The sequence below is a fragment of the Vespa velutina genome, chromosome 14 (assembly GCF_912470025.1).
Source record: "Vespa velutina chromosome 14, iVesVel2.1, whole genome shotgun sequence".
Classification (NCBI taxonomy): domain Eukaryota; kingdom Metazoa; phylum Arthropoda; class Insecta; order Hymenoptera; family Vespidae; genus Vespa; species Vespa velutina.
This window is the reverse complement of record NC_062201.1, coordinates 4,171,389-4,183,854: the sequence shown is the minus strand read 5'-3', so window position 1 is coordinate 4,183,854 and position 12,466 is coordinate 4,171,389. Positions and strand designations below refer to the sequence as shown.

At 30.1% G+C, this 12,466-nt stretch overlaps 2 protein-coding genes across 8 annotated transcripts; one reads left to right on the top strand and one right to left on the bottom strand.

Moving 5' to 3' along the window:
• Positions 1-967: 967 nt before the first annotated feature.
• On the bottom strand, positions 968-6,809 carry LOC124954103 (protein O-mannosyl-transferase Tmtc3-like). The gene is made up of 15 exons (XM_047506492.1): positions 5,975-6,809; positions 5,271-5,407; positions 5,086-5,167; positions 4,910-5,009; positions 4,711-4,826; positions 4,439-4,611; positions 4,096-4,351; positions 3,873-4,021; positions 3,491-3,803; positions 3,117-3,407; positions 2,807-2,989; positions 2,416-2,700; positions 1,504-2,331; positions 1,069-1,237; positions 968-993 (listed from the first exon to the last, which is right to left on the bottom strand). The coding sequence occupies exons 1-13, from the start codon at positions 6,164-6,166 to the stop codon at positions 1,660-1,662; spliced, it is 2,949 nt and encodes a 982-aa protein (XP_047362448.1). The 5' UTR covers positions 6,167-6,809; the 3' UTR covers positions 968-993; positions 1,069-1,237; positions 1,504-1,659.
• A 499-nt stretch (positions 6,810-7,308) lies between these two features.
• LOC124954109 (ras-related protein Ral-a) lies at positions 7,309-12,362 on the top strand. Of its 7 annotated transcripts, none has more exons than XR_007102448.1 (6): positions 7,311-7,713; positions 8,147-8,293; positions 8,471-8,679; positions 8,968-9,142; positions 10,776-10,911; positions 12,178-12,362. XR_007102448.1 is itself a non-coding variant. In XM_047506509.1 (6 exons), the coding sequence occupies exons 2-5, from the start codon at positions 8,189-8,191 to the stop codon at positions 10,909-10,911; spliced, it is 606 nt and encodes a 201-aa protein (XP_047362465.1). In that variant the 5' UTR covers positions 7,312-7,713; positions 8,147-8,188; the 3' UTR covers positions 12,178-12,362. The 7 variants fall into 7 exon arrangements, 5 of the variants coding, with proteins under 5 accessions (XP_047362467.1, XP_047362468.1, XP_047362465.1 ...); XR_007102449.1 differs by lacking the exon at positions 12,178-12,362 and adding an exon at positions 9,460-9,635 and having other exon boundaries at positions 10,795-10,917; XM_047506509.1 differs by having other exon boundaries at positions 7,312-7,713; positions 10,795-10,911.
• Positions 12,363-12,466: the final 104 nt, after the last annotated feature.

The following is a 12,466-nucleotide window of genomic DNA, read 5'->3' as shown; positions in this document are numbered from 1 at the left end:
ACATTTCATGATTATTATTTAAATATAATGGACATTGTGTAAGAGATATTTTTCTTTTATTCATACAATCGACTAATTCTCTCTTTCTCCGTCTCTGCAAAATACAGACTTAAACATTATCGTATTCCATTCGATTACCGTAATACAGAGTAAAAAGTTTACCTGGAATTAATCGAGCAAGAAGGTAAGATATATAAAAGTTGTGTAAAAATTGGGCCAACGTCGAAGAAAATAAAATAGGGCTGAAGGGTGGAGTCAAGAAAGTGAGAGAGAAAGAAAAAGAAAGGAAGGGTAAAGTGTGTAAAGTGAGTAAAGTAAAGTAAGTAAGTAAGTAAGTAAGTAAGTAAGTAAGTAAGTAAGTAAGAAAGGACGAAAAAGGAAAGCTCTCAGAAGAAAAGGTATAGCCCAGTTCGACTCGTAGAACGACTCGATCGATATCGTTACCATGGTAACATGGACAGTGCCGTAGTGCTCTACTACTGATTATTTATGTCAAGGATTCCCCCCTTGCACCGAAGCTCAAAACGAGGCTGAACACAAGCACAGAGAGAACCACCCCTAAAGAGGAGTTAGAAGGGGTCGATCCGACTTGGCCAACGTGTAGCCTTTACCATCCTCGTAATAAGGATTGGTGGTAGGTAAAAAGGGGTGGTAGGTGTAGATGTAGATGTAGGTGTAAATGTAGGTGTAAGGGTAAGGATAAGGGTAGGGATAGAGAGATAGGGATAGGGATAGGGATAGGGGAAAAGCAGGTAGAAGGGAATGAGTTAAGATATAGAATAGTGTGGATATCGTAGGATTCGGGAGACGAAAGAGGAACGGAATGCTTCACTGGTATAGGCTGTTTTCGACCTAGTTTCACCCTTATAAGGCGGTGGTAGCATCAAGAGCAATCGATACTGCACAGGAGGGGAGAGCCATCGTGCGTACGACCAAGCAAACTGAATGTTTATTATTCGAGACGACGCCTGACGTATCATTCCTTAGAATCATCTAAATGAAAGTAACGAACACATGTATATCATCGAGAAAATTTGATTAATGAACATACATTAAATGAATATATACCTTGACCGATCTCGAGTTGAAAAACCATTATTCTTTAGGACAAATTCGATGTATAATTTCACTATTAGATTTCATCGTGATTTATTTTTAAATTTGAGTTCATCGTCAAAATTAACACCGTTCGGGAAAACGTCAGCTCAAAGGAATATAAGGATTAGGGTGCATCATTCTGAAACATCGTTTGTATCACCAATTTAATATCTTCATTATATTCTAATATCATTCTGAGAGATTGAATGATAATTTTGTATAAATTATTTTTTCTAATAGCTTATGATCTTTCTTTTTTTTTTCTTTGTGATATTGACATACCACAATAAATAACATTTGTAAAAGAATATATATATATATATATATGTATGCATATGTAAAGTTTCAATATATTACAATACTACCAAGAAAGTAAAGTAAATGTGAGAAATAAGTAAACATCACCTTTTTTTAAATATATTTTATAAAACATCCTATTTATACAGCATATAAAACAATACTCTGTATTTATTTTATATTCACATGTTAGCTCTATATGGCTATACCATCATAATCCTTCTTCCTGTGTATATCTGTATAGTCGGCGGATTAACATTTATACTATGACAGCGTACTGTCTTCCGTCTGTTGTAAAGTACCTGTATGCTTGGTGCCAGAGAGCAATGGTGCACTCAGATTGAATTGATTAGCATTCATTAATTCAAGTTTTTGAGCAATATCCAATTCCGTGACATCTCTGCTTATGATCTTATTGAACACTTCGCTTGTAGTAGGTTCTATAATATTAGTTGATTCTACTACCTTTTGCTGCTTACTGTCTTTATTCCTTGCTTTTTCAGAAATACCATTCAATACCTGGACAGATTTAGCCGGATCTTCTAAATTTACAATATGATTTTTCAAAGGATCAGTATTGCTTTGTTTATTTCCTATGTGATTATGAACTATTGCATGATTGGCAAAAATAGTATCTGTTTTCCCTAAAAACTGGTTATTTGATAAATCATTATTGTAACTTCTGTCATTGTCATTACTAGTCCAGAATGAATCATCGAATATTTCAGTGTCCCGTTGCTCACGTGGCAATCGACTAATACGAGCTTTTACTATAGCAAGATGTCTGTGTACATAATCCTGATGGGGAGCCAATCTCGCCGCACGTTCCAAACATTGTGCTGCTAATCCCAATTTACCACGTTCTACCATAACTACACATAAATTATGCAATCCTTGTATATTCGTTGGATCCAATTGTAATATTCTGCGATAACACTAGAAAAATATTTAGAAAAAATGCGTAATTTTAATAGTTATCAATACGATACGAATTATAGATCATATATAAATTGTCTTTACATTCTCTGCAGCGTCCAAGTCCTTGATGTTATTTATATAAATATCTCCTAAAAGAATTAGGCCTTTAACATGATCCGGATGAAATCTAACTAATTGGTTCAAGAAGGGTGCTGCTTCGAGTGGACGTTGCTCGTCTGCTAATAATAAAGCCAAATTGAAAAGAGCTGATCGGAAATCTTCTTTCAAGGCTACAGCATTTCGAAACCAACGCTCGGCGCTGCCGCTGTCATGATCATCCATGGCTAACATTCCAAGATTAAAGTGGACACGTTCATTGTTGGAATCCTATTATAGATACATTCGATACGATACAATAATTATCTTTTATTGTTTTCTATTATTTTTCCAAGTTCCTAAAATAATAAATACAATAATTTATTCAAATACTTACTTTCCTCAGTAGTTTCAAAAGTCTTTCTCGTGCTACTTTACGTAATTCGGCACGTCCTAATTCTTGAAGTAATATAGCTGAATTTAATAATGCTTGCTCGTGTTCTGGATCAAATTCGAGAGCTTTGTCGAGATAAGCTAACGCTTGAGATGCTTTTCCTTGTTCCAAGAACACAACTCCAAGCTGAAACAAATATGAAAATGTCTTAAGAAAAAAATAAATAAAATAATGATTATATAATTAATAAATCTTCGATAGAGTTAAAGGTGTGTAATAAAATATCTCGTATATTTAAAAAATTGGTATTTACGTTATAATAAATATCTGGATTATTACTGTCGTAAAATAATGCTCGTTCATAAACCTCCTGAGCTTCTTTTGTACGATTAAGTTTAATTAAAACATCGCCACGATTAATATAGGCTTGCGTATAATCAGCACGCATACTTATAGCTTGCCGATACAATAAATCGGCCTCTTCTAATCTCGTAGCATTTTTGGCTATTAAATTAGCCAAATTGACAAAGACATTTAAATGATTAGGTGCTATACGTGCTTGATAAGATTCTCCTGGCTTTGCCTTCGGTAATAAAGATTTTGCCTAAGGAACATTTAAAAATATAATTAAATATATAATTGTATATAATTTCGAAATGCAATATAATGGAAATTTATTGTAATTACCTTCAAGTATGCATCTTCTGCTTCCTTAAACATTTTAAGATGATTATACGTCCGACCGACATTAATATGAGCACCGATATCGTCACCTTGAACTTGTACAGCCATATTAAAGAAATTAAGGGCTTCTTTAAATCGACCTTGACTTTCCAGTGCATGACCCACATTATTAAATAGCTTAGCATTCCGATCGTTTACTTTTAAGCCGGACATGAATATAGAATATTCGTCCAACCAATCGTAATTCCTCATAAATGTTTTTGTTGAATGGGCGCCCAAAAGTGTTATTAATAGAAACAATGTCAGTTTTTTAAACCTAAAATAAAGTAAAGATTAAAAATTTATATTGATTAATTTTAGTTAATTATCATTAACAAAATATTACTTTCTCATAGATAAAATACTCCATCCGTATCCTACGAGCATACAAAAACCCATAGAAGGAGCATACAAAACTCTTTCAGCAATGACAAATCCAACAGGGAAGAAAAGATTTGATGCAGGTAGAAATGGTAGAATCATCATTGCTAAACTCTGAAAATATATATTATCAAATAAATTAATCTGAACTGAAAATGTTTCTTATTCTTAAAGATTATTATTATTACCATTATAAGAATAACAGACGTTTGTCTATTTCGCGTTAAAGTGGCTGTTGCCAATAATCCTAAGATAGTACCATGTGTGGCTATAGTTGCGAGATTACGAATATCTGTAAAGCTTTCTACCAATGGTATCGTTCCCATTGTCCAATCACAACATAGATCGCTTGGAAGAAAAAGTAATCTTAAATTAACTGCTGCGAGATAATTGTATGTCAGTTGCCTTGTTGGTGTTGTAGCAACTGATGCTGGATTGTCAAATCTAAAATATATATAAAATATCTGTTATATCGAAATAATTATTCAAATATTTGATATTATCGAATGATCTATAAATATTTGGTCATACCTAGTAAATACAGGTAATTTTGAACCCATTACATGTAATCGTAAAATCAATAAGCTAAATGTAACAGCAGTGAGAGCTGTTAAACGCTTTGTACCTTCGCTGGACCATGTAGGAGATATCTTTTTACCATCAAATGCAGATTTTATTGCTAAACAAATATCTGATGCTTTAACCTGAGAATGAAGTAAGAAATTAATCAACCTATCCAAGTTTAAACCTTTATCAACAATATATATATACATATATATATATATATTTTCTTTTTATTTTACCTTTTGTACAACAAAAATTTCATATAAGACACACACAGCTGTGGCTGTTATTCCTTGTTCTTTACATAACATAGCGGTAAATACAAAAAACATAGATAATATCAATGATTTCCATCCTGAAAAAGTATAACATTTAAGGATAATATTCTACATATATAAAAGATTATCATAAGACATATTAAAGAAAATAAAGTTTTACCTGTAGATTTTTTACTTTTGCAACACTTAGTATATGTGATTAAAGCTGCCAGGTAAAATAGTGAGGAAAGAGTTTCAGCTCTTCCAACCACTCCTGTAACCTAATTAAAACGATAAATATATCTTAAATCTTTGCCATCCTAATAATATATATATTCGATATTTGACGTAACTTACTGCTTCTGTATGTATTGGATGTACAGCAAACAGCAAGGAAGATACAAGACTTGCCAAGTCTGATAAAAACATCAAACAGATTCTGAAATTGAAAAATAATATTATGTAAAGATAATATCATGATGAATCATTTATAAATAGATCCTGAAAGTATAACAAATAGTATTGTGATATTGTAAACAAACCTGAAGTATAATAGACACACTCCAACATGTAGAATGACATTAAGCAAATGATATCCCATAGGATCAAGCTGGTGAATCAGGTAATTCCACCGGAATGTGAGAACACAAAGTGGTCTGTATGACTTGTGTGATTGTTCCTATAAATAGATATTCCAATATACAAACGAAAAATAAAAGGATGATATATATATATATATATATATATATATATATATATATATATTCACAAACAAAACAATAATAGTTATCTTGGATAAACTTTGAATAGTAAAAATATAAAAGGGAATATTTTCTTAAATATTCTTGTTGAGAGAGTATTCCCAATGAGAAGAAAATTAAACTAATACATATGCATTGCCTAAAATAAACATAAAAAAAAAAATTTATAATTTACATTGTAGTTAGAACATAGTTTGCAATATTTCTGAATGTCATATATGACATTATATTTATTTCTGAAGATAAGATTAAAGAAGTAGAATAAAAAGTAAGTCAAAAAAATTGCTTTCCAAATTGCACATTTGGATTGCAATGAAATGAACGGACGCCGCGGATCAATACACGAGACACACGCACGCACACATAGATAGAGAGAGAGAGAGAGAGACAGAGAGAGAGAGAGAAAGAGAGGGGAACGCCGAAACGGAGAGATGAAAGGGGTGACCGGTGCGCGTCCATTGAATGATTCTCCTCTTCTATCTCACCTTGTGCATGGGGGTACCCCAGAAGTCGTTGTAAAAGACATTCTTCAGGGGTGTATGCGGCCTTAAATCCCGATTATCCTTAATCGCTGAAATATCGTCGAAGACGAATCCGCAACCGAGGCTATTTAAATAAACGGCAAACGCGGTAAAGGCTATGATTGCCGCAAGTGCTCCCCGCGCAGGCACTCCCATCACAACTAACACATTAATCGGCCATTCGGTTTCATGCGAATTAACGGAATAATACGTTATTACTATTTTTTTTCTTTTTTTTTTCTTTTTTATTTTTTTTTCTTTTTTTTTTCTTTTTTTTTTTTTTTTTTTTTTTTTTTTTTTTTTTTTTCAATGATGATCGATCACTTATTATTATTTCTCCCTAAATATATATATATATATATATATAAAGATGTATGAGTGTGTATCTTTGATGTATGTGTGTGTGTGTGTGTGTATATATATATATTATATATGTATAGAAGATTCAAGCTATTCTTTGTAAACCGGAGAAAAACCGGTTAAATGTCATATCTACAAATGCCATTCGTACAGAATCGTCGTTTTCATATCGCTAATACTCTTCCACCTTATTTGATATATTTAAACACCGCCATATCTCACGTTCATCGAAATCAAGAAATATTGACGCGAACATTATATCCAATTTAAACTTTCCCGTCTTCTGCTTTCGCCTTGTCTTCTTATTTTTTACGCGATTTCCTCTCTTTTTTTTTACGAGAAAAAAGCTGTCGAAACGAACGAGCAAAAATCAATCGCAGAAGGGTTCGGTACGATCGAACCGTCGCGTCACGGAACAACAATTGAAGAACCCAGAGGCGACACGCGAGGTCGCTCGAGATATCGCGAAACAAGTTGCGCGCAAGCGTTCATTTCTTATCATATTACAATTTCAATCTAATGTGATCATCTTCAAAATTCAAACTTAATATCGATAAATTACAAAATTAATTTGTTATATATTAAGTTCGAATTATTTTTTTATATAACAAAAAAAAAAAAAAATAAATAAATAAATAAAACCGATTTGACACGTAGTTTGGGTTAAATCAAGTTTTCATTATCAGGCCGATTTTCATTCGTAACACGATATTGATTCGTTCGTTGAATTTTTCGACGAATTAAAAATAGCTTACAAAAGTTATATCATCTTTTATAAATGAATTAATATGTGACATTAATTATTGTTACTTCTATTACTATTAATAAACGCAATATTGAATCGACATCAATGTCCCGCCCATTTTGTAGTTGACGCATTCTACATAGGTGGCACTACTATCGATTGTTACGAATGCCCTCTGCTATCGTAACATAGTGTACTCGAAATTAAATACAAGACTTGGCTACGATTCCGACGGAATATCATCCTGAAGATTAAATCCTTTTCTTAAAGGGAATTTAATTGATTTACTATGTTATTTATAATTGTTTAATATTTTACGAAGTAAATCATTGTCGTCTGTCAGAAAAATCGTTTGTGATGAAAATATAGATTTAAATAATTTTATACCGTGATATCTTATTATGTATATATGTATATGAAACACAATAACTGTTGCATTCAGTCAGTGAATATACAGTTATGTGACTACTTCGTGGACGATAATATAAGATTTTTCTCTGACAGTTAACGGTGTAACGTAGCATAAGCCAGTGAATTATCGACTGACAAATAAAATCTGATAATAAATTGATTTTCTTAAGGCCCGGTCGATCTAAAGGTAGTTATATTTCTTTTTAATAAAAATTACAAATATAATACTTTAAGTTAGGTTACTAACCGGTATTTGAAACAAAAAAAAAAAAAAGAAAAAAAAAGGAAAACAAAAAAGAAAGAAAGAGAAAGAAAAAGCGTATATAAAAACATACTTCCTGTTCCTTCCAACCTACAATCATAGAGTAGTGTGGCACCGCCTTTCATTACTGGCGTTTCACTTTTAGCTCGATCTGTCATTCGTTTAATTAAACGTGAATCATCCATGGTTACATTTAGACTTATTGCTTTACGATTATATGTAATCGATTATATATCATAGTATAATATATTAGAAAAAATTTAGATAAGTGCTGAATGTAAGTAGAATATGTTTGAATGTTTAATACTAACAAGACTTATGATTATTTTTTTAACTGCATATCACTTTCCTTTTTTAGATACGCTTTAGTCTACATATAATAAAAGAAAAACTATCAATAATGTCAAAAAAGCCTGGAGCTACTCAAGCCATGCATAAAGTTATTATGGTTGGAAGTGGAGGTGTTGGAAAATCTGCTCTAACTTTACAATTTATGTATGATGAGGTATATAAACAAAGTTTTATAATTTTGAAACTGGATTAAGTATTATTTAGATTATCGTAAAACATATATGAAATAAAATAACACGTATATACGTATGGCGTGTATTACTTTTTCAAATATAAATAAATTGATCTGTAATTAATAGCAATGAACAATGATATTAAATATTGAAATTAGTTTGTTGAAGATTATGAACCAACAAAGGCAGATTCCTATAGGAAAAAAGTTGTATTAGATGGAGAGGAAGTACAAATAGATATCTTAGATACAGCAGGACAAGAAGATTATGCGGCGATTCGAGATAATTATTTTCGCAGTGGAGAAGGATTTCTTTGTGTATTTTCTATAACAGAAGATGACAGTTTTCAAGCAACACAGGAATTTAGGTAGAAAATGTATAATTTTTAATGAAGAATTTTGCTTTCCCTCTCTCTCTCTCTCAGCACAAATGATAGAACTCCAAAGATATATATATATATATATACATATATATATATATATACATATATATATATATATATATATATATATTTATTTATTATATATGTCCCGTTATTTTTATTATATTTCAATAATAATACATTTATAAAAATACTATCAAATTTTATCAATGATGATAAATATGCAGATTAGCTTGGCTAAAATTTGATAGAGGAACTTTTCTTGTTTCATAGAGAACAGATTCTCAGAGTAAAAAATGACGAGAACATTCCATTTTTATTAGTGGGAAATAAAAGTGACCTACAAGAGAAAAGGAAAGTCAGTTTGGCAGAAGCACAAGCCCGGTCACAGCAATGGGGTGTACCTTATGTAGAAACAAGTGCAAAAACAAAGGAAAATGTTGATAAGGTAAGAATTACTGATCCTATTTAAATATATTACACTTCTAGTAAATGATAAAGGATACACGGAAAACAGTTCAAGTAACTGTGATATAATAGTAAAGAAACTATTATTCGCAATGTCTGACTATTTAAAATTGGAAATAAATTACAATGACTATACATTTTATTTTCAATAGGATGATTGCATAAGTTTTAATGCGTAAATATAGTGCTGTTCATTAATTCTGCTCGCTCTACTGCCGTACATTTTGTTTTTATATAAATACATTTCTTGAAGACTTAGAAACATAATTCTTTTGTTTTTGTGCCTTCAATTTCCAGAAGCATTTAACTGACCATAAAATGGGTTTATAACCAAATTAATCATAAGGAAATGGGAAGGGAATATTGCTAAGTTCGCTATCACTTTTGAAACTTTACTTTCACTGGTAATACGGAATACAAAAGAACACTACTTATGAATCTTCATGGTGTATCCTAGAGAAAATAATATGAAGGTACAGTAGAAAAGGGTTGAGGGCGTGCATTGATGGACAGCACTGTAAAGTGTACATGGAATGTTTTGTTTGCTATACAGTGTGAATCATACACATTAACTCTTTTTTGCTAGTAGCTTAATTAAATAATTCATAGTAAATATCTCATTCGCAGAAGTTAAACTAACTTACACAAAATGTAATATAATTATGATATTATAGTTTATGTCATTTCATATGTCATTATATACTATCAATATCCATAACATTTCTTACTATACAATGCCACAGTGGTAAAATCATATATTGTGGATGACTAATATTTTTTGTAGTAGCATATACTTACTATTCATGTATGATGTGTTTTTGTAGTATGCAACAAATGCTGACAAAAAATGCAGAATTATAATAGAATCTTAATCTTCCTAAAGATCTGGAGTAAATTCCTGAGCTAATCGCTGGAAAAACTGTATTAATAACTAAAGATATTGGTTAAGTGAAATAATAAGTAAAATGCATTGCATTGTTAATTTACCTTATTAACCTTTTATGCTTCTACAATTATGTTTTCATTTTGACAAGAAATATGCAAAGAACGAATTTCTTTTAATTAGCACTTTTACTAAACCCCCAATTAATAACCAAAATGTTATATAGGTTAATTCATGTAATGTACTATAACATACAAATTCCACCTTTAATATTTATCATCACTATCTTTATATCATCAGAGGAATGGCATGTAGCTCATGATTCATCATTTCTTAGATTAGGTGACATGGAAATTCCACTTTTCACAGAAAAATTGTCGAGATATGATAAGCCTGACACTTGAATCATTTATGATTAATACAATTAAAAAATATGTATTATAATCTCTTTAATTTAATATACATTATTTGATCATATATTATTAAGAGCATGTAAGCACACCGTAATAAGCTCTGCCTGATTTTATATTTATATTACGTATATTTTTGTGAATGTATTGTGAATGTATTTATTATCATTGTTGTGTACGTGCTTTGTGATAAAAACAAAACAAAAAAAATCATAGTAGTGTGTGACTATATTTATATTATACGCACAAAAGTAATTTCTATCATATATCTCCTATGGTTGAAACATAATAATTGAAATAACATTAAAGCTTTGAGACAGCATCATTGCATATTTGCAGGTGTTTTTCGACTTGATGCGTGAAATAAGGTCACGCAAGATTGAAGACAAGTCAGCAAGTAATGGCCGTGAAAAGGATCGTGCCAAGCGGAAGAAAAAGAAGTGCATTATTCTATAGGTTTGCTATTTTTTTCACAGCGCTTTTTTTAAGTTTGAGAAAAAATCAAAATGAACAATATTATAGATAATTTATAAAAGAAATTTATAAATATGCCTTCGTGCAGTTATATTCGAAAAATAAGATATGTTGAAGATAATTAAAAATGATATTTAATGTTATCATCATTCTGTATATTAATATTAATACTCTCAACTTTGTTTTCTTATACATTACGTTTGTAAATTGAATCAAAAAAAAAAAAAAAAAAAAAAAAAAAAAAAAAAAAGAGAAGAAAGAAAGAGAGAAAAGAAAAAATATTTAAAATTTGATTACACATATATAAGTGATAATAAAATGATAAGTTAGATAATTTTATGTGTCTGTGAAAATAATGTAAGAGAAACATAAAAAATAATTTTTTGTTAGACATGTCTAATTTTTCAACAACATATGCCGCCATTTCTTTAAAAATGATATATGAAACATATGATATAACAAAATATAATTACATTGATGTCGTGCAAGGCCTTAATTAGATTTATAGTAGAATGTGTGCACTTTGCTTTTCTAAGTATTATGATAATATATATATATTGGCATAAAATGACATGCTATTGCACTAATCCTGTAGTTCTATGTTTTGTTTCACAAGGCCTAGATTTGATGTGCTTGAAAAAAAATATCTATTTATATAGCATACTTGCAATATAATGTAGAACATATATTAGGTTTCTGCTCTCACTATAATATATATAAATTTATTCTTTTTCCTTTTAAAACATAGTAATTTCAAATTTATATTTATATTCCATAATTATTCTTCTGTTAATTGATAATGTTTGACTAGCTGTTCAATATTTTAATACCCTCTGTTGTATTTACTCTATGGCTTTTATGCTTTCCAATTCCTGTCACATTTTTCATTGCATGAAACAAATCCGTGTACCATATCTTTATTTATCGCAATAAATAATTTTTTGTTGACAATTCAAGGAACCATTCAGTATTTCCTAATGGATTTTGTTAATAAAATCTCAATTATAAATTATTTTTTTTAGCAATCAACGAGATCCCTATTTTTAGACAGAACAATAGCAGAATTGAAAATAATTCTATCAAATAAATTACAAGAGATTAAGAATATAAAATTACTGAAGTGTATAATAATATAATATTCTAATGTTTTCTGACAAAATTCTAATAATTTCGATTTCAGTATTAATATATGTATAATGTACGAAAAATAATATAATAAGATATGAATATTATTTTCATTTATTACAGGTATTTTTTGATTTAATGCGGGCAATAGCTGCTCGTAAAGCGCAAGAAAATCAAGTGGATGGGGATGAACGTAAGAAAAAGACAAAGTGCTGCATCTTGCTCTAACAAAGTAAAAAAAAAAAAAAAAAAAAAGAAAAAGAAAAGAAAGAAAGAAAGAAAAGAAAAGAAAAGTATATAGCTTATATCTAACGCCCAATTTCTGAAACATGCATAAAAGAACAGTATTTATATACATTTTGTGACACTTTACACAGTAATATGACAATTTATAATTTTTATTATAATCTTT

Excerpts from the sequence above, each read along its gene's own strand:
- LOC124954103 (XM_047506492.1), bottom strand. The coding sequence starts at position 6,166 with ATGGGAGTGCCTGCGCGGGGAGCACTTGCGGCAATCATAGCCTTTACC. Across the intron at positions 5,408-5,974 it reads GGGGTACCCCCATGCACAAG|GAACAATCACACAAGTCATA; the intron begins GTGAGATAGAAG and ends ATCTATTTATAG. Across the intron at positions 5,010-5,085 it reads ATCCAATACATACAGAAGCA|GTTACAGGAGTGGTTGGAAG; the intron begins GTAAGTTACGTC and ends CGTTTTAATTAG.
- LOC124954109 (XM_047506509.1), top strand. The coding sequence starts at position 8,189 with ATGTCAAAAAAGCCTGGAGCTACTCAAGCCATGCATAAAGTTATTATG. Across the intron at positions 8,294-8,470 it reads TACAATTTATGTATGATGAG|TTTGTTGAAGATTATGAACC; the intron begins GTATATAAACAA and ends TATTGAAATTAG. Across the intron at positions 9,143-10,794 it reads CAAAGGAAAATGTTGATAAG|GTGTTTTTCGACTTGATGCG; the intron begins GTAAGAATTACT and ends GCATATTTGCAG.